Source organism: Homarus americanus, unplaced genomic scaffold (genome assembly GCF_018991925.1).
Source record: "Homarus americanus isolate GMGI-L3 unplaced genomic scaffold, GMGI_Hamer_2.0 scaffold14072, whole genome shotgun sequence".
In the NCBI taxonomy this organism is placed as follows: Eukaryota; Metazoa; Arthropoda; class Malacostraca; order Decapoda; family Nephropidae; genus Homarus; species Homarus americanus.
Genome location: NW_024754528.1, coordinates 1234203 through 1253988, shown reverse-complemented (window position 1 = coordinate 1253988; position 19786 = coordinate 1234203). Strand labels below are relative to the sequence as shown.

The following is a 19786-nucleotide window of genomic DNA, read 5'->3' as shown; positions in this document are numbered from 1 at the left end:
ACATAAAGTTTGCATGGTACTGAGGAGTTGTTAATTGGAATTCTTTGCTTTCTGCTGTTTTGTTAGAAACATTATTCCCCTTGTGGCCTTTGGAGCTAGTTTTTACTTCCTTCTTCCCTGTATTTGGTTGGTTTTATGATAAGTTAGTTGCCTAAGCCAGCCATTAGGATATAAGTGAGACTGATCCTGAAATCCTTTTTTTATAGCAGAGTGCAGATTAGGCGACTCAGTTGACATCCCTCTTCCTGTTTGGTAACATGGAGGTGGGCTGGAACTGAGAGTTGAATTGATGAATTGACAATTTGTAACAAAGCCAAAGGATAGTCGTTTTGGACACTGTTAGTTTGGCAGCTGATGCCTCCAAGACCCCTTTTTAACACCTATGGTTGTGACAAAATTTTTAGACTTTATATACCGGTAATTACCATTGTTTCAGCCATCAAGGTCAAAGGACCTAGGCATGTAACCTGTGGACTTGGATCCAGGCTTTCTTATTAGATGGGATTTCAGGGTCAACTCCTCATTTATTATGAAAATTAAGCAACAATATTTGATATACGGTGATATCCCTGTTAGCCGGAACAATTGGTGCAGAGCACTTCCTGGAATGAGAGATTTCCGGGTAATGAGACTACTCTCAAAGCCGGGAAAAATATCCCTCATCCCCGGAATTTTCTGGGTATCGGGAAAATTTTCTCGTAATTTTCCGGAAAATGTGCCCCTCGGAAAATCGTTCCCAACGCCGGAATTTTCTGGAAAATTCCGGCGTTGGGAACGATTTTCCTTGAAAATTTAAAATCCGGAGAGTTCCGGGTTTAAAGAATTCTTTCTAATGGAGATATTACTGTAATTGCTAAAGAATTTGTGTATTATTTAGGTTGTCATAAAAATATATTGGTTCATTTACCAAGAGAAGCACGTGAAAAGATGGGGATAGTTTCACCGCTCAAGATACTCAGCAGACTAATAGGGCTTGTTAACTGCCTTGATAAGATTGATGATATTTGTCAGCCTTCAGAATAATTTTAACCTTAGCTTAGAAACTGATCGTTGGCTTTAGTACTTTAGTAGTTTGTCCTTTCCTTTATATTTCCTGTACAGTGTTTTCCAAATGTTTATTTCATGTTTTCTCAATGACATTGCTTGATCTGATGTTTGATCCTGAACAATATTAATAAGTCTAAAATAATTTTAAGTTCTTGTTAAAATGGCAATGTGGCCTGTATGTGTGGCATGTCATAAGTAACATATGCAGGTCATATTCAGTAAGATGATGATGATATCAAATGACTACCAATATAAACTAAAGTGTGGAAAACACTGATTTGTATTATCCTTTTTATGTTTCCTACTCTATGTATTGTAGGTGGAAATACTAACCTTGGAGGAGCATAGGTGTGGCAGGAGTGTACACCACGCCATTTGTCTCATTCCACAGACGGGAGCTGTGAGTCACGCCAGCTGAATCATAATTCCTCGCAGGTGCTGCTCCCTCCTTTAGTTGCCACCTCCGACTGCACCACCACAGCCACCTACCACTACGCCTACGCCCGCACCTCCACCACGCCTACGCCCGCACCTCCACCACAGCCACCTACCACTACGCCTCCGCCCGCACCTCAGCCTTACAAAGCCGCTTCCTAAAAGCCTGATTTGTTTATTAACTTTTTGCAACTGTTTACTACCAAGACCTTCCTCTCACAGGTTCATACTAAGAAAGGATTGGCTTTTATTTTTTATCTTGTTAATATGAGAGGGATTGAGAAGTCCTTCACCTTAGGTGTGATTGTGGCGATGATATAATAACAGTACTACATTATTGCTTAGTTATAATCATTCTGTGAGGAAATTAAAAGGGATTTGAATAAGATTACTGTAGCCAGTATGATTGATGTCATTGAATGGTGCACATTAAATAGATTGTAATTTACTACATTAATACTCAGTAACCTTGAAAAAGACCAAGATTAGCTTACAGATATGACATGCTCCATAACTTTTAGTGATTGCTCAAGGCTGCTTTGTGTAGTTGCATCTTGGGAGTCTCTGCTTTTCAGGATATTTTCCAAACACCAGACAAACTAGCAAGAACCGTGGGAAGAGTGGCTGTCTTTGAGTAATGGGTAAATGGGGGAAAATCTACAGAGATTGGTATGGTTTGGGTTCATGTTCCCCCATACTGCAATATAGAAAGGAAATCCTATTTAGATGCCAATATATTGTATTACAGTACATATATGGAACCATGTTACACAGGAGTTACCAATGTTGTGTTAGTGAGATTGTAAACAACCTAGACTGAAGATGAACTACAAAGATTACTGTTAATCATCCCAACAGTATTTTATCAACATACTGCACTTCTGTAAAGTTAATTTTCAGCTGTGGCACAGGCCAAAATTCAAAGGAGCTCCTCTAATGCTTAATTAATCATAGGCATAATTTTTTTATCCTTTAGCAAAGTAATAGGAGAGAGAATGATGGAGATATGGAGCAAATAAGTGTTTTTGGTGTTAGAACAGTATAGCTAAAGTGTATTATTTTATGTGTGCAAATTACTTGTAAGTCATTTTCATTTTGAGGATCTTATTGTTGCTAAATAGTTGTAAGGTCTCTTCAGCTTTAGATATTAGAGTTTGTTTAGCTTGTATATACTGTATATTTTATTCACCAGTGAATGGAATCAGAACTGTAAATGCTGAAAGTTTACAAAATGCAGTTTTTTTCACATTTGTTATGATTGATTAATTTGTGTACATTTTTTATATATTACAAAGGTCAGGTTTAGAAGCACATTCAGGTCTTCTGTAAATATAATATGATTACAGTACTACATAATTTAGTATAACTATCTTTCAAACATAATGCCATAACTTGAAGGTTTGCAGTGACAAGAACTAAAACAGAAATAATCTTTAACTTCATTTTTATAAGAAATATGTAAACAGGAAATAATTTTTTGAGATGTTTGTAGACTTTGGTTTTTCAAGCACTGATATATTTTATATACAAATCAAACAAATAATTAGTGTTAAATTGTTTATTTTATGCCATAAATGAGTCACCCCTGAAGTAAGGAAATGCCAAATTTTTAGGTTCAGTAAGTACTTTGCATATACAGTACAGTCGAATCCCAGTTATCCGGTATTCAAGCAACCATTAGATTCAACTAACAGGCACCAAAATGAAATAATAATACTGTACAGTAATACTGTAATTGAAATAATAATTCCCCCAATATCAGTAGGGTTTGTAAGTTTGAATACAGCACACAATGGGATGAGCTGCCATATTTAATGCTATGATAAACAATAAAATTGAAACATAGAATATAAAATACAATACTGTAGTACTGTACATATATTATGAAAAAAATATAACTTCTTCCTCACTCAAACCATCATCTGGGCAACATAACAGTTCAAGCAGTCACCCAGCTGACACACAGATATGTGGCTGCCTTGCTGGCTGTGTGTATATCCTAAAATGGATTAGGGCATGTTTACAGGATGGGAAATGGCGAGTAAGCATTAGCAGCACTTAATCCAATTTGGGAAACATCACTAGTGGAGTACCCCAAGGCTCAGTACTCGGACCAAACATAATCATTAACTCGAATACACTAGATAGCTTCAAACATAGGCTGGATGGATATATGAGTGATAGGGGCTGGGTGTAAATGGGACTGCTCAGTATGGGTCAATAGTTACTGTTTCCTCCACTCTTATGTATACCATGACCTCACATCGGGAGGGAGTGCGGCCACATATTTATAGCCCAGTAACCCACAGCCTCCACACACATTCACTTCCTACATATACACACTCATGCTCTTCATTTTTCTTTTTTTATAGTTTTATATTATATTTTCTTTATTTATAAGCCACATCGTCTATATTGAGTGGCATACGTGCTAAAGAAGTCTGTTTTTCTGAGAACATGAGTTTGTGAGGTCAGCCTGTAGCACTATGCATTGTAGGATTTAATGGGGGATCCTAAGATTGAGATTCAACTAACAGGAAAATTACTTTATCTAGTACAGTACCTCTCGACCCCTGTAGGTGTCGGATAACTGGGATTCTACTGTAATTATGTAGAAGTTATTAAATTATTTTCCAGCTGAATGTCGTGGCTTGTGAATTTACATTGACTGAAGCAGATTCTCTCATGAGTATACGTACAGTAATTGGAATAGCCATCGGCAAAGGCAAGAAATGGTATTGTACCTGGGATAATGCGAGTACTGAGGCTGTGATGATGTTATATTTAGAGTCGATTCAATATTTCAGAACAGAGAGCTGATTAGACATTGTTTATTTTGTGGAAGATTCAATTGTTGAATTGGATATCTTGTGTTAGGAGATAGTCTTTTATTTGTCCATATCTCAGATGTACAGTACTGTGCTTTTCTGTACTTATAATCTAAGGAAGGAGTACAGGTCAATGAAGTACAAGGTGAAGTGGTGCTTTGCTGTTTGTGTCAAACTTTTTTATTGAGCATGATTAATCTTGGCAAGGGTATGTAGTGGCTCCATATGGCCCACTGCTTTAAACCAAATAAGAGTCCTAACATATAAATTAATAAATATTGATAATTTCTTCCTGGGAAACAGTATCTCTCATATACAATACTGTACTTAATAAAAACTTGACCATATTATTATTGTTTCTGTGCTTTGCATTGCTGTGTAATTGAGGCTAATGGCAATTATTTACTGAAGACGGTGACTTATAGCTTTTCAAAACTAATTTATCTTTTTTAGCTACTGCAAATGTTATGCCAGTTATAAGTATGAACATAGTTCATTTGCAATGGAAATAGAGCTTTGTTACCATTAGTCTGAATGTGTATTGTCATAAAGATTTTGTGCAAATTCAATATATACAGATAATATGCATATTTGTGTTACACTTGCTGTATTTGGTCCATATTCATAAATGATACATGAAAAAGTGCTCACTAGCTTAGATCAATAATGGCTGTTCCCAGACTTAAGTATAATGGATTCAGAGGTACAGAGGGCAAGTCACCTAGCTAGGCCCCAACTGTCAGACTAATTGTATTTAAAACCTTAAAATGAAAATGAGGTCCTCACACTGTTAGAAGAATTTTCATTTTTGGTACAACAAAAATGAGAAATGAATACTAAGGTTGCAGAGGTTCAGTACTGGTTGTCCCTGAGTTACAAACTCTCATCTTATGAACAACTGCACTTAAAATGGGATTCCAATATATTCATCACAAAATCTGTTATTAAATTTGGTTTTGTACATTAATTTTATATTGTTTAACATCACTTTATTTACAGTATTTATGGATAACCCGTTCGTAACTCGGGGACTGTCTTTATCCCGTACTACTCATCCCAGCATATTTTTAAATACCATGTATGTACTGTATAACTGTACACACTTGTACTGTATAGTCCTCCTTATACCTGGCACTTGTATAAGAACTGATGAGCCTTTTTATTATATTTAATTAGGTACACAGAAATACCTGTACTCGGTAAATAACACTCTTAATACCATTAATGTTTCTGTATTTAATTTAGAATTATGAATGGCTTCAGATAACTAAAATATTGAAACAAACATGAATGACAGGTCTTATGTGTGGCTAAGGTTCTCCATTGACAGTTATACTTTGATTGTATCAGAGGTGTGCACAGGTGGAAAAATTTAGGTAGATTTCCTCCACTACAACCAGCAGAGAAATTTAGAGATAGCTGTGAGCTGTGATGAAGGCTCTAGTGTGGTGGCTTTTATTCAGGGATTTTTGTTCTGTTATTTTACAAGTCAGAAATGTAGTTATATTTTGCTGTTGATGGTGTTTACAATGATTAGGTGCAGGGATAACTTGGTTACAGATTTTTTTTTCAGACTTTATATTTATCAGTCTTGTAAATAGAATAAAAAAATTAAGTAATAAATTTCCAGTGTTAGAGGAAAAAGTAAATGATTACATCCACTCAAGATTAGCTCATACATTGACAGGTTTTGTAGCAAATATTGTATTTGGCATTACATACTTTAATAAATAAATAAAGTACAGTTTCAGTTTCTACTGTGATGTAATTTTAGGCACAAAAGTAAATGACTGAATTGATATGAAAAAAATGGTAAATGATCACATTGTGGATTTGTTTTTGCTCTGAAGAAAATAAAGGATGGAAAGTAAACTTGGTGTAGAACTATTTTATATAGTAAAAACCCTCTTAATCCGGACTAATAGGGGAGAAATCCAGTCGATATTAAGCGAATTTCTGGATAAAACTATATCCGGAAGGGGTTTATTAAATTCAGATAAAGCTGAGAAAAATCTGGATGAAAAATCCAAATTGCCATCTGGGGCACAGGAACTTCTAATATTGTATTACTAGCTTTATTTACATGCCAGTTGTGCTGCTTTGTGGACTAATTACAATGTCTTCTAAAGGCAAGACAACTTAAAAAGGAAGTCAGAAGAGGACCAGAAAGAAGTTTGGCTTGAAGGACAAGCTAACAGTTCTGGAAGATCACAAGAAAGGTGTGTCTGCAAAAGGTTTGATGGAAAAATATGACTTGAAAAATCAATCGACTACGATCTTATCCGGAACAAAGATAAGGTGAAGATGGCCTCACGGGAAACTGAAGCAGCTGTTGGTCAACAAATAGTGTTTTGTGTGTGAAATGCTGCCTTTGGTGATTTGGACCAGGCAGTGTACAAGTGGTACAGCCAACAGCATGCTGAAGGTATTTTGTTTATTTTTGCCACCAGGTGGGAAGATCGTGACTCAATCTGGTTTAACAAATTAGTCCAGAGTGGTTTGCCTGTCTGGATAAAGCAGAAATTTGGATAAAAAGAATCTGGATTAAGAGGGTTTTTATTGTATACAGTATGCTACTATACAGTATACTTATAGAATTTCAATGTTCAATGAAGTGGGCCCAACAGGTTAAATTAGTACAGTATCACAAAATTGGTTAATTATGGACAGCTCACTGAATTTATGACCTTCCCTCATGACAGATACTGTATTCAAGCTCTGTGTTAGCTTTTTGTTATATAGCTGGATGGATGTGTAGGTTTTTGATGATAAAACTACTGTACTATGATAGGAATATGAAAGCACAATGTTTAAGCCAGTGACAAACAAGTTTTTGAAATGTGCATAGTGTGGCTGTGATAAGAACATGCTTCATTACTTATCTTTAATTAGTGCAGTGTTACAGTATATGGTGACAGTAGGTTGCAGTACTTGAGAAAGGCTGGGACTTTGCTGACTGAGAGCTGAAGTGTGTCACTGCTGGTAGGCTGCATTCATATACTGTATTGGGGTGGTGGTTTGTGCTAGTTGGGAGTGGTCATTATTTCATATAAATTTGCTATGAGTTTTAGAGGAGCACGGAGTATGTGAACCCTGAGCTGGGTTGACAGTACTTGTATGAATTTCTACTTGAATTGCATCAGGCAACACAACCCTCTTTTTGCCTAAACTTGATCTAAGGTTTTGAGTTTGCATGTCTAAGTGTACTGGATTGTACAGTACAGTACTAAGTTTTTGCTGATATGAATACTTGTACTATTGTTTTTTTTCCTGAAGAATAATTTATAATTAGTGGAATCATTTCCATTCACAACTGATGGATAACAAAAGATTTTAGAGTGTGCATCACATTGAGTTGATAATAATTCATCAAACTGAAAATGAATTGTAAAATATTGGAAGCTTATTCCCCCAGGTACCATGCTGCCACTTTGGGTGTGGAAGGATTATCTTTTCACATTTGTATATACAGGTAGAAAGAAAAACTTTAGGAGTTTCTCTGATATTTCTGATATGTTCCTGCTGTACAGTGTGTGTGTGTGTCATTACAAGTGTATTTCATTATGTGGAAGGTGAATTTTCAAGGAATTATCTGATGTGTCCTTTCAATATAGGTTTAATTAAAATGATTTAGCTATTTGCTGTTAGTGTAGTGTTTGTATTGATCATCATAGTATACTCTCTTGATGAAGCAAATCGCCATCTTAATTCGTTGTTTCCTAAAAATTTTGGTTTGCAAATTTTATCAGTTTCTTGAAATGTACATAATGCCTAAGGTAGTCCTAGAAGTGCCTGGACCTGGTAGATGTTAGTCATATGCGCTAATTATTTTGTGGTGGTATTTAATATATCATATCTTTAACATGATTGTGGATGCTTTTGTAAGTTCATCTGGTTCATCATGGGGTGTATGTATTGTAGAGTGACAGTGTATAGGTACATGAATTGATGTTCCTATCTTTGATTTTCTTCTAAGTCCTGTGATCAGTTAGCAAGAAATGAAGGACACTGATGATGTGATTATGTACTGAATTTTTACAATATAACTGTAAAGGCTCAAGACAGTGCAGTTTATTTTATTATGAATAGTTTATTAGCCAAACTGAAAAATGTAATTGTTATAATGATGGAAGTACACCTATAACACTATTGTTCATGCAGTATGAGATTTATGTGAAGGTTTAAACTTGTGGAAAAGAATTCTTGGTTCATAGACTGACTGTGAAGTACCTGGTAATAATAAGTTAAGAAGTTATTTTGTTCTGGATGCTTGTAGATTGATCTTAACATAATTAGTGTAAGGAACCATTATATTGGCCAAATGAATCCTGATAATGGGGGGGCTTCATTCCTATTTGACATGTAAATCAACTTTGTATAAGAATAATAGGCAACATTCTTTATCAAGTATAGGAAACATTTAGGTTTAAGGATCCCAAAATAAGAATTGCGTGTTTGACTTGGTGCAGTATATCACACTAATGTGGGAAAAAATGGCTCACTAGTGTTGCTGCCTGTGCCTTCAAAATGTGACAATTTATTCCCAGTAAGTAAATTCGAAATACAGGTATTGTCAAACGTCTTTATTACTTCTCACACCACAAACAGTTTGTAACAGTGTAGGTACAGAACTTGGTTATTCAGTCTTTTCAGTAACATCAGCTTTGATAATCTAATTATATTTCATTATACTGTTTGTGCAGAATCCTTCTCAAATCTCTAGCTACAAACTGTCTTGAAGTGTTAAAGAGGCCCAGCAACAGTGCTGAAGAAGCCGACTCTTTTAAATCCCTATTTTTGTAAATGTAATGGTTAACTAAAAACCAGGTACCATTAAAAGAAAGATTATACCTGTACAGTATATACAAAGAGTACTGAAGAATTCTGCATGTTGTGATGACCATATACTGTACCGTAAGTGAGAAAGTTGTTGGCTGCTTTCCCCTCAAGAGATAAAAGTACACTTGAGACTAATGAGCATACGAAGCCAGTACATACAAGGGGAAAGGAGTAAGTAAGGAAATAGTAAAACGGAAGTAAAAAAAATTTAACAAAATAAATGATCTTTTAAGGGTGCCATATTATGACAAAGAATAATATCATAGTTTTACCTCCTCCAATATTTGTAGGAAACATTGTAATGCAGTGTTGTATCTTCCAGCAGTTGATGCGGTACCTAAAATAAGAATTTTAGTATAGAAGAATTGGTGCCAGTACACACACAATAATTCCTGGCTTACAAGAGTCTAAATTATATACAGCACTTCTAATTGTATTACTGTACACAGTCTTAGTTGAAGCTGATGTAATAGCACCAAAAGTATTTTGAAATAATGTTTTTTTTTTTGTTTTTTTTTGCAGTTTTGATATATTTTACATTAACATTCTGACTGTATTTTGAATCCGTGGTTTCAGATTAAGTATTAATCAGATATTTATGCTAAAGCAGAGAAAGCAATGTGGGGTCACTACATAATGGAAGAAAATTGCAGCAATTCAGCATTTTGCTATGTGACATTTATTAAATTAATGCACTGACATCTGACTGTGATTTTATTCTGTACTATATGAAATAACTAAGATGAACTTGATGTATTTTAGTGAAATTTACACATAACTGTTCTTTTTGCACATCTACTGTACTTCAAGTACATTGCAGGTATACTGTACTCTGTATTATACATTGTTGAGTCTTGTCCATGACCCACTGCTTGCTGATTGTACGCTGATAGAAACTGATAATGTACTGTACAGAACTGTATGTTTATTTTTAGACACTTTGTTTCTCTTCTAGTACTTGGGATTGGAGTCACAGCTTTGCCAATAGATGCAGAAAATTAGAGCATATTACAGTACAGTACCTTATTGACTGATGTAATTGTGATTTATTGTACTGTATTTGTTGTTGATTCCAACCATAAACTGGTGTTTATTATTCTACAGTGTATGGGTGGTAGTAAGGAGCACCTGATACAGTGAATGGGTGGTAGTAAGGAGCACCTGATACAGTGTATGGGTGATAGTAAGGAGCACCTGATACAGTGTATGGGTGATAGTAAGGAGCACCTGATACATACAGTGTATGGGTGATAGTAAGGAGCACCTGATACAGTGTATGGGTGATAGTAAGGAGCACCTGATACAGTGTATGGGTGATAGTAAGGAGCACCTGATACAGTGTATGGGTGATACAGTGTATGGGTGATAGGAGCACCTGATACAGTGTATGGGTGATAGTAAGGAGCACCTGATACAGTGTATGGGTGATAGTAAGGAGCACCTGATACAGTGTATGGGTGGTAGTAAGGAGCACCTGATACAGTGAATGGGTGGTAGTAAGGAGCACCTGATACAGTGTATGGGTGATAGTAAGGAGCACCTGATACAGTGTATGGGTGATAGTAAGGAGCACCTGACTCTTACATCTTGGCTGTACTTCCTCATTTCTTATTGTCTACTGTTTATATAAAGTCTTTTTGGGAGTGATGAATAATTTTTTTGTTGACTAATAATTTTGTTTCTAGAAAATAGGTTTGGGTGATAAGCCATCCATTTAGTGTTTCATAAGCCTTCAAAATTTGTTATGGAGTGATTTTATAGACCTCATTTGTTAATTCTCCAGATTAAAAGGTATCAGGCCCAGATGTTATACATGCCCAGTTCTTACAAACTGTTAACACAGCTTTGATTATAAACATTTGATCTCATGAATTGCACAACAAAAAATGATACCTAGAAGTTATACTGCAGTAGTGACAGAAAGGTAGAAAAAAAGATAGGTAAGCTGATATGACCAGCTGTTGCTGTACTGTACATGACATGGTGTAGGTTATTACCAATTGATTGTTTTATTAACTTAGTTTTTGAAGAAATCTTTAAGTTATTGATAATGTTTGTATTTTGGTGAATAATGAGGCCCTATTATTATTATTATTTGTTTTTTTGCAGTAGAGTAGAAGCAAAGCTTTTGTTGAACTATGGTGTGTATGATCACCGAGTGCTGTACTGTAAAACCTTGCTAGTCCAGAGTAAGTGGAGGAGGGGGTCTAGACTAACTGAAAGATCATACCATCCATAATGTATAGAAGAAAATTGCTATACAAGTTAATAAAGCACAAACCTGTAACATATAAGACAGTAGTTATTATTAATGCCACAACCACCCAATGCTGGCATCAAAACTAGAAATACCTAAATGTGTGATGAATCTTTTAATGACAGACTGAAACTCAATAGCACCACTAGAACAGTGTTGCACGTAGCACCTGTTAACAGCTTCTTCCAGTAGTGTATCCCAAGTTGTTTGTCATTCTTGTTGACACAGTGCTTCTACTTCCAGCACTGATATCATATTTAAAGTAAGCTTATATATTTTTTTTTATTTAATTATTTATTTTGATCAGACATTGTTTAGATACTGCAAACTCTTCCACAATCTTGCTCCCGCCAAGCCACTTACAAGTATCTCTGTTAACTTTAACTTTTGTGTTGTAGTTATGGACACATGTTTCCTGCTTTTCTCTTGGGACCCTTTTTGAGCACTATATACAGTACAGTGTTGAAGGTTAGAAAAGAGAACAGTTTGTAAGAATACTCTGCCTTAGATCTCCTCACCACTCCACAGATAAACATTAACTGATGTCACAGGGTAACTCATGGCCAGAAATAATCCAGATAAACTTAAGTCCAGACCAGTGGAGTCTGGATTAGTGAGGTTTCACTGATCAGCGTGCAGTGTTTTATCATTTTGAAGATTGCTTATAAAATTCATTTATTAAAAGTCTACAGTAAACCCCCATAATTCGAAATAGGGGCTTTACCCCCTTAGGAATTACGAGATTTTATTAAACATGATGGACACCTTCTCCTGAGGGAAAAAGAAACAATAACAACAATAGTAGTTTTCCGTTATCTGCCAGATTTAGGCACTTGGTCCATGGTTATCAAATATAATGGCTTAAATACTGGGTGGGCATTGATGGGAAAACAAGTGAAAAAAAAAGCTTGCGCAGTAGACGAACTAACCAACACGAACTGACCATGGCCGACAAGTCTGACACGAGTGATGCACGTGAATAAGTACTGTACTTTGTTTACACTGAGAAGGGCAGTCGGTGGTCGCATCCCATGGCGACACGTGCATCATATGTATTTGTGGATGTTTCGGAATTCAAAATTTTACCAAATATGAAATTTTTAATGAACAGGTATACAGTACTGTAATCTTAATATTTTGTCTTTTGTTATTTCAAAATTTTGCCAAATATTATGACATTTTTAATACAGTACAGTATAGATATACAGTATTTTGTAACCGCAAAACAATATGATGAGTGATTTTGAATTAGAGGGTAACAAATTGTGGGCTTTTTACTGTAATTGTAAATTATCTACTGTATATTATTTAAGCATGTATTTTAAGTTGGCATTATTTTTCTTAATACAGTACCAAAGAAAAGGGTAAATTTATTTTTGCATAGTTTTGATTAGTTTATTTGGGTAAGTTTAATAAAAAAAAATAAGTACTGGTAAATTTACTGTACTGTACAGTATAGGTATTTGAGTTAAAACAGGGAAGCTAACTGAGTACAGTAAAGCATTACTGTACTGTACTGTACTGTACTGTACTGTACATTACTACAAGGAATTCATTCGGGTGAAATTGCTTTTTGAATTATGAATGTATTGTTAAGGGAAACTTTTAGCTTTTACATTCTTCTATACTGTACTGAAGATAATAAATTCTCATTTCTTTTATTTTGGTTATTTTTTCATGATTAACAAAAAAAAAATTTGGTTGCCCAATCAGAAACTAGGGTACTGTACCTAATTTTTCTCTAAAAAATTTCAATATTTTTTTTCTTGAAAAGGAATGAGAAGATAAGTGAATACTACAGTATAGTACTGTATTGTACTGAGATGGAGTAGCAATATTGAAAGATTTTCTTTCAGATACAGTAATTCTGAATGTTCTTCCACTGTGCCTGCCTGTGGCACACATGCCATGATCAGTGGATGATGTGATATTCTCCTAGAATTATTTTGACATTTTAGTTTTTAATCTATGGTACTATGCTTTTCTGTATATGCTATATCTCACTTCAGATATTTGATGGGCATCCATCTAGGAGAGAAGAGGCTTTTTCATTCGGGGTCAAAACTAGCACGGTATTGTATATTGTAACTGCTTTTGGCCGCCTCATAACTAATAGAGTTAACACCATTCCAAAGGACTTGGGGTGGAACCTTTGTTCTCATAACTGTGATTGCAAAACTCTACCAGAAGTTTGATAATCATGTAATTTTGTCTGAAAAAATATTTAAATATTTTTTCAGTAATTATTTTGCCAAAAAATATTTTCATGGTTTCCCATGAGATGCATAGTAATGCCTCCCCTGATGAGGAGCTTGTTAGGTCAGTGCTCAAAGTGGTACTTGACAGCCTCTAAGCATGTTTCTTCTTGTCTAATAACATTAAGCACAATTGTACCCAGTGCCCATGTCCCAACAAGTACAGTATTGTATTCTGTACAGTATATCATTGGAAATTTTGATCATTTAACTTTGCAGGAGAAAAATATTAGAAAACAGTATTTCACTGTAATGTTGTAATACTCCATATGAGAGTAGCATTAGTATGTCTAGCTTATATTTAGTGTTACTTTTTTTTCTGTGAAAATTTGCTGATTCATCTTTTTATGTGAAGATAAATGCAACATAACTTTTATTGAATGTCTTGTTTAAGAACATAGAATCTCTTATTTTATAAGTATGATTAAACAACTATTAAAAGATACTGTGTTAGTGTATGATACACCATGTTGAAAACAAGACTCACGGCAAATTAGTCGTTTGTAATATGAATTTGTAAAATTTTCTTCTCTCTAATTTTTGGCCATAAATAAATCTCATGTAAAATATTGTATTACATGTACAACATTTAATTGTTCTTTTAATTGGAATGCATTTAGAGGAGATTGAACAGCTTAATAGCAATACAGTCTTGTATTTGACAAAAGGCTTGGATATACTGTAGTAGGGTAATGTGCAAGTCTTCAAAACTTACATTATTTTTGTCATACCTTTTGGAAGAAATGTTTCTCTCATCTATTTCTATAAAGAAACAGTCTTCATTTTTCCTTTTTTTTTCCATCATCAAATGGTCAGAATGTGTACTCCACCATCTTGCCAGATAATCATCTTTCAACAAAGATGCTGTGGCCTTTGTGTGCCTAGTCAACAAATTGAAAGAATTCCTGACTGGCTGAATTGTGACTGGTTTTAACAAGAACAAACCTCTGAGCATTGCCAAACATTGCCTGTTCATGCTGAATTACACACCACCAGTACAGTACTCAGGTGGGTTTGCTTTGCTGTAGGAAACCCCCCAAATTAAGGTGACAACGATTAACTAGAAGTTTAAGCTATCCTGCACCCCCACAGTAACCATTGCCTATAAATGAAGGAAATTACAAGCTTAAGGTTACTTCATGACTGGAAGCCTGACAAATTATGCACCTCGCAGCTTACTGCACAGTCTAAACCATATATGTCTTTGGTCTTGAAGCAAGTGCACAGTACCACACCCTCAACACTTTTATTGAAGGAAGCTAAATGTTGGCTGCAGGTATCTTAGTGTGGACACTGGGTTTTTGGGCTGATGCAATACAGTAATCACCATTGTATATCAGGCAAGATAAGAATTTTGTAAATTTATATGAAAACAAAATAATCACCTGGAAAGCATGTTTGTTAGAGGGATCAAACATGGCATTAGGTATTTTCCAGTGGGTGGCTTCTATCATTTTTCAAAGTTTCTGGGCTCAAGATTCTTTGGCTTTTAAGGTTGCTTCAACAAGATTTAATGCTGTTGATGAGGAAACTTCCCAGACATTTTGCTCATCTACAATGGGTGTTGGATATTCTTGAGGTTAATGTAGGTGACATTATGTTTGGATGCAATTTAGTGGTTAGTACAAGTTGGTTTAGTTTTACAGTGGACAGTTGGGGGTGATGGTTCTCTGGCTCTTAGGAGATTTCTTACCTCGGTAATGTGAAGGAACCGATAGTGCTCCTCATTTTAATGAAATGCTCATTTCTCTTGTAGACAAATTTCATATGAAATATTTCTTCTTGCAATGGTCTCATGTTCTGTTACTGGGGCACTGTAGATCGATTCAGACTCTCTTTTGGATTCTTTCGGTATGAGTTTGTTCATCAGGGGACTTGATCACAGTTTAGCGTAAGTGCCAGCTCACATCTTTTGTTTAAGCTATTCCTCTGGAGAGTTCTGCAGAAGTGGATTTCTTTTCAAACTGGAATTATTTGGGTCATACTTATATTTTTCCTCACTTCAAAATTTATTAAATTTACTTGAAATTGAGACATTTCTAGGGGATTGTTACTACATGTACAGTGGTTTGAAATAGATCCAGTAGAATATGGTTCCTCCTGGTTTGTACTGGTAACTTGTGCTTGTGGATATTTTGGGTTTTTTCTTTACTAAATTTATTTTGGGTTATGGGAAATATTTTTCTTATATTGGTATAAATGTAGTATACTGTACTGTATAGAAGTTGGCAATGAATTCCTCGTAGACATGGATCTTTTCAAATTTCAGATAAATACTGTCATAACAATTGGTATTTTATTCAGCTGTCTCTGGGCTAAGCATGGACTGCTGAGGAATTAGTTGTTTCTTTCACAGTGGACCTTTATCCAAGTCATCAGTTTCATTGTATGTCTTGGACAACATTGAGGAGTCTGCATAAAGCTGGGGGAGTTTGTAAGGTTAATTCCTGAAAATTTTGTCCTTAAAATTTATTTTACAGCCAAACAAGTGAAGACTGACTCAGGGTCCCTCTGACCTCCCTAGGATACCTAAAGAATTGCTTGGAGCTTGAGGTTGGTACTGGAATAGTTAAGGTACATGTGTAGTAATCTGTATGACACATGACTCCTTAAGCTTCCAGTCTTGGACAATCTTGGGTTTTAGTCTCCCTCTTTTGAGAGTGGTGGTCATTGCTTAATCACTAGAGTAACCTTGGCTGCCTTAGTAGCCTGGGTCGGTTATAAAATAAATGTTCTGATCAAACCTTCGATTTTAGGTTTTCCCTGTTAAAATTTTCATCAATACAAATTATTACTCTTGATAGTGTCAATAAAAAATTCACATAAGTACAGTACACTATCTGAGCCTTTTGTTAATTTTACCACTTTGTATTCACCAAGATAAAATATTACTGTCAAATTTATTAATCACTTACATTATAACTCCATTTTAATTGTCTAATTGAATTCAGGAGATACAATATGCTATAGTTTTACAGGTGGACCCCGACTTATGAAAGGGTTCCATTCCCGAATAACCTTTCTTGAATCATGTAAAATTTTCCCACAGTGCCATTACGTATATGTTCCAAGAAAATTCTTCCCGGAAATGTCCTAAGATGCTGCAATATGTTCAGGGGAAAATCTGGCTGGAGTTCAGGTGATGAGTGTAACCTTACCTGTGACCTTACATCACCCCCCAAGGCCTCTCTCCAATTATACCATCTCTGGGGACGGTTTGTCATATACAGAAAGTGACAGCAATGATCAGAAGCTGGTGGGCCATGCAGGTCAACACTGACAATGAGATAATGTTGCCAATTCATCAGTTATTTATTTGACCGACGCATATGATAGCTTTGCACCAGTCAGAATTTTTTGAGCGATGAAAGTGCATCTTTTATATTGGCCTGGATCTGGCCCTGTGTAACTGGCATAAAAAATTTAAGAATACAGAAATTTTCCTTTAGTGTGTGTGTGAGATGAGTCTACTTGTCCTCACAGAAGTTTGAGGAGTAAGTTACTGTACAATATATGGTGATTGTAGGAAAATTGACACATTAAAAGCTTATTTGCAGACTTAATAATATTACCAGTACATACTGTATTAGAGAATATTGAAATACTGTAAATAAGCAAGGTGGTACTGCAGTAAAAAAAAATTAGAATACTGTACAGTACAGGTATTTATTTGTATTATTACTATCGATTTTTTCTTTTTTATAAGTTCTGGGTTTTTGCTGGTTAATCAAAGAGAGGGACAAAAAATTAACTGATTTCTCTTAAATCAAATCCTGGTGAATCCCCAGGGGTCTGCCTGTACAACATTTGTCATTGTTTATTGAAATTATGTACGTAATAATATTACTATTAATTTATATTTTATATACTATATACCTGTAGTATCAGATTAAACCAATGTATGATGCATTTAGTTTGCAAAATAATTCTTTAATACTACTGTAGTACTGTAATTGGTAAGCTTAGTAGATGTGTCTCCTGACTATTAGGTTGAAAGATGTATGAGGTAAAGAGGACTTAAGACTGTATACATATACAGTACAGTACTGTACACTGCACAGGTGTCTACTTTGGGAGTGATGTCTGTCACTAGACCTTGTTAATCCTGATGCTGGGTGGATTAGTCTCAATTTTCAGTTAGTGTTCTCAGCCCTTACTGTTACTTCTTAAGGAAATTAACACTCAACTGAAACATTGTGCTGGAAAGTTAATTATCTGAACTGTTCTTAATTTGTAAGTTATTTTGTCAACTTGTATGGTTTGTGTTTGTGAAGAAAAAAATAAAGTTTGCTTCATACTTTTTCCTTTTATATTCAAATAGAGTACAGTACAGTACAGTATTACCCCACTTTACGCGGTTTCATTTTACGCGATTTCTCATATACGCGGTGCCTCGCCAGAACCGAACTTTCATTTTCCGCAGTTCATCTACCCATATACGCGCAGAGTGTCCGGCTCGACGCTATTTTTAGATTCGCCCCACCCGCCTGCTCCCGCCTCCGCCTGGGCAAGCCGCGCGGTAAGGTTGCGCAGTGCATGTCTGTTGCGTTATCACTGACATCATATGACGTATCAGACTGTGATTGGCCATGCATCCCTACCCCCCTCTGCTGCTAGCTGTAATTGGTTTAAAGTAATATGACGTGTCCACCCGGGGACGGAGGGAGGAAAGACGACGCTTGACCTAGCCGCGGCAGTTTCATCCCTCCAGGCCACACCGTGTATACGTGCATCCATTGTTCTGTGACAGTGATAGTGAAGGTGACTTTGAGGGATTTGTCAGGGAAGCCCTGACAACTGTAACTGATAGTAATGGTGATGCACCTAGTAATGGTGATTCACCTGAGGGCCAGTAATCTGCCCTCTGCCTCGGAACCAGCCTCCATCCCCGTATGCCGACCCATCTCTTCTACTAACATAAGTGTTACACCTAACTTTTAGTTTTCCTAACCTAACCTTTATTTTTCCTAACCTAACCTTTATTTTTCCTAACCTAACCTCTTCTATATTACTTGTTTGTGCATACCATCATAAAGTTAAGATAAAATTTTTACTACAACATAGTTGTGTGTCGTCAAAAAGTGGAGTTTGGGGGTTGGGCCAGTCTCTATTGGAATTAATCCCATATGTTCTGTTGTTCCATTTACGCCGATTTCACTTTCCGCGGTACACTGTGGGTTCAATTGACCGCATAAATCGGGGTACAGTGAGTTCTGCTATAACGCGTGTTTTGACAACGTGAATTTGCTCTAACGCGATTTATGAATTGAGGAACGACATTTGTAAAACGCGAGCTCGTTTGCTCTAACGTGATTCCACTCGAACGGTTGTTATGGCTTCAGTTCACGTTCGACATCACATGTTGAATTGAGTTATGTGTTTTGTTTGTGAAGAATTGCAGAAATAATTGATGTAATATTTATGTATACAGTAAACCACTCACAAGGTCCTACAGTGACAAGAAAGGGTAAGTGACCTTGACTGTGACCGCCTGTAGCCGTCCTTGTGTTAGGTGGTGGTCAGTAATGCATATCTGTATATTAACTGATCATAATACTTAACTCCTATAAATAATTCATTTGAAATTTAGTTTTTTGCAAAGAATATTCAGTAAATGACTGCGTTAACTCTTGAAACTACCTACAGTGGTAAATTTAGGATATAAATGATGAACAAGTCACGTCATGGATCCGGAGTTTGGTCCTTAACGATCACCATAAATGTACATAAATTAAAGAAAATACTTGCAGTGTATTTAATATATTGCAGTATATTATAAATAAATAAATAAACAAATAAATTCAAATTCCCTTATCATCGTGTGTTATACTTGAGTCCCTGAGCGAGTACACCAAAAGAAAACGTAGGACTAACACATCCTGGAGTGTTAGAGAACGACACCTACTGGGGCACTCAAACGGCTCTCATGTCTTGTGGGCGCTCTAAATAAAAGAGAAAAACTAAATAAGTAGCGTTTAAAGTGTTAAAGTGTACTGTACATTGTGGCTTGGCTCAATGTTTACAGTTCACGTTCAACATCACTTGTTCAATTGATTAATGTGTTTTATTTGTGAAGAATTGCAGAAATAATTTATGTAATATTTATGTATACAGTATACCTGTAC

The 19786-nt window shown here is 35.7% G+C and overlaps 1 protein-coding gene and 1 long non-coding RNA gene across 11 annotated transcripts in view; one reads left to right on the top strand and one right to left on the bottom strand.

The window, feature by feature from the left end:
* LOC121855823 (protein-L-isoaspartate(D-aspartate) O-methyltransferase-like) overlaps nt 1–9848 on the top strand; it is a 39274-nt gene extending 29426 nt beyond the window's left edge. For 8 of the 10 annotated variants that reach the window (XR_006086853.1, XR_006086855.1, XM_042350969.1 and 5 more), the window contains one exon: nt 1439–9848. Coding sequence is in view for 2 of the 10 variants with exons in the window: in XM_042350969.1 (XP_042206903.1) it covers nt 1439–1451 (13 nt within the window). In the remaining 8 variants the exon portion in view is untranslated. Of the gene's footprint in view, nt 1–1366 lie in introns of all 10 variants that reach the window. The other 2 variants (XR_006086854.1, XM_042350970.1) reach the window with 1 other exon arrangement.
* Nucleotides 9849–10384: 536 nt separating this feature from the next.
* Nucleotides 10385–10610, bottom strand: LOC121855824. The gene is made up of 2 exons (XR_006086856.1): nt 10525–10610; nt 10385–10479 (listed from the first exon to the last, which is right to left on the bottom strand). It is a non-coding gene; the product is annotated as an uncharacterized LOC121855824 (long non-coding RNA).
* Between the last annotated feature and the right edge of the window lie 9176 nt (nt 10611–19786).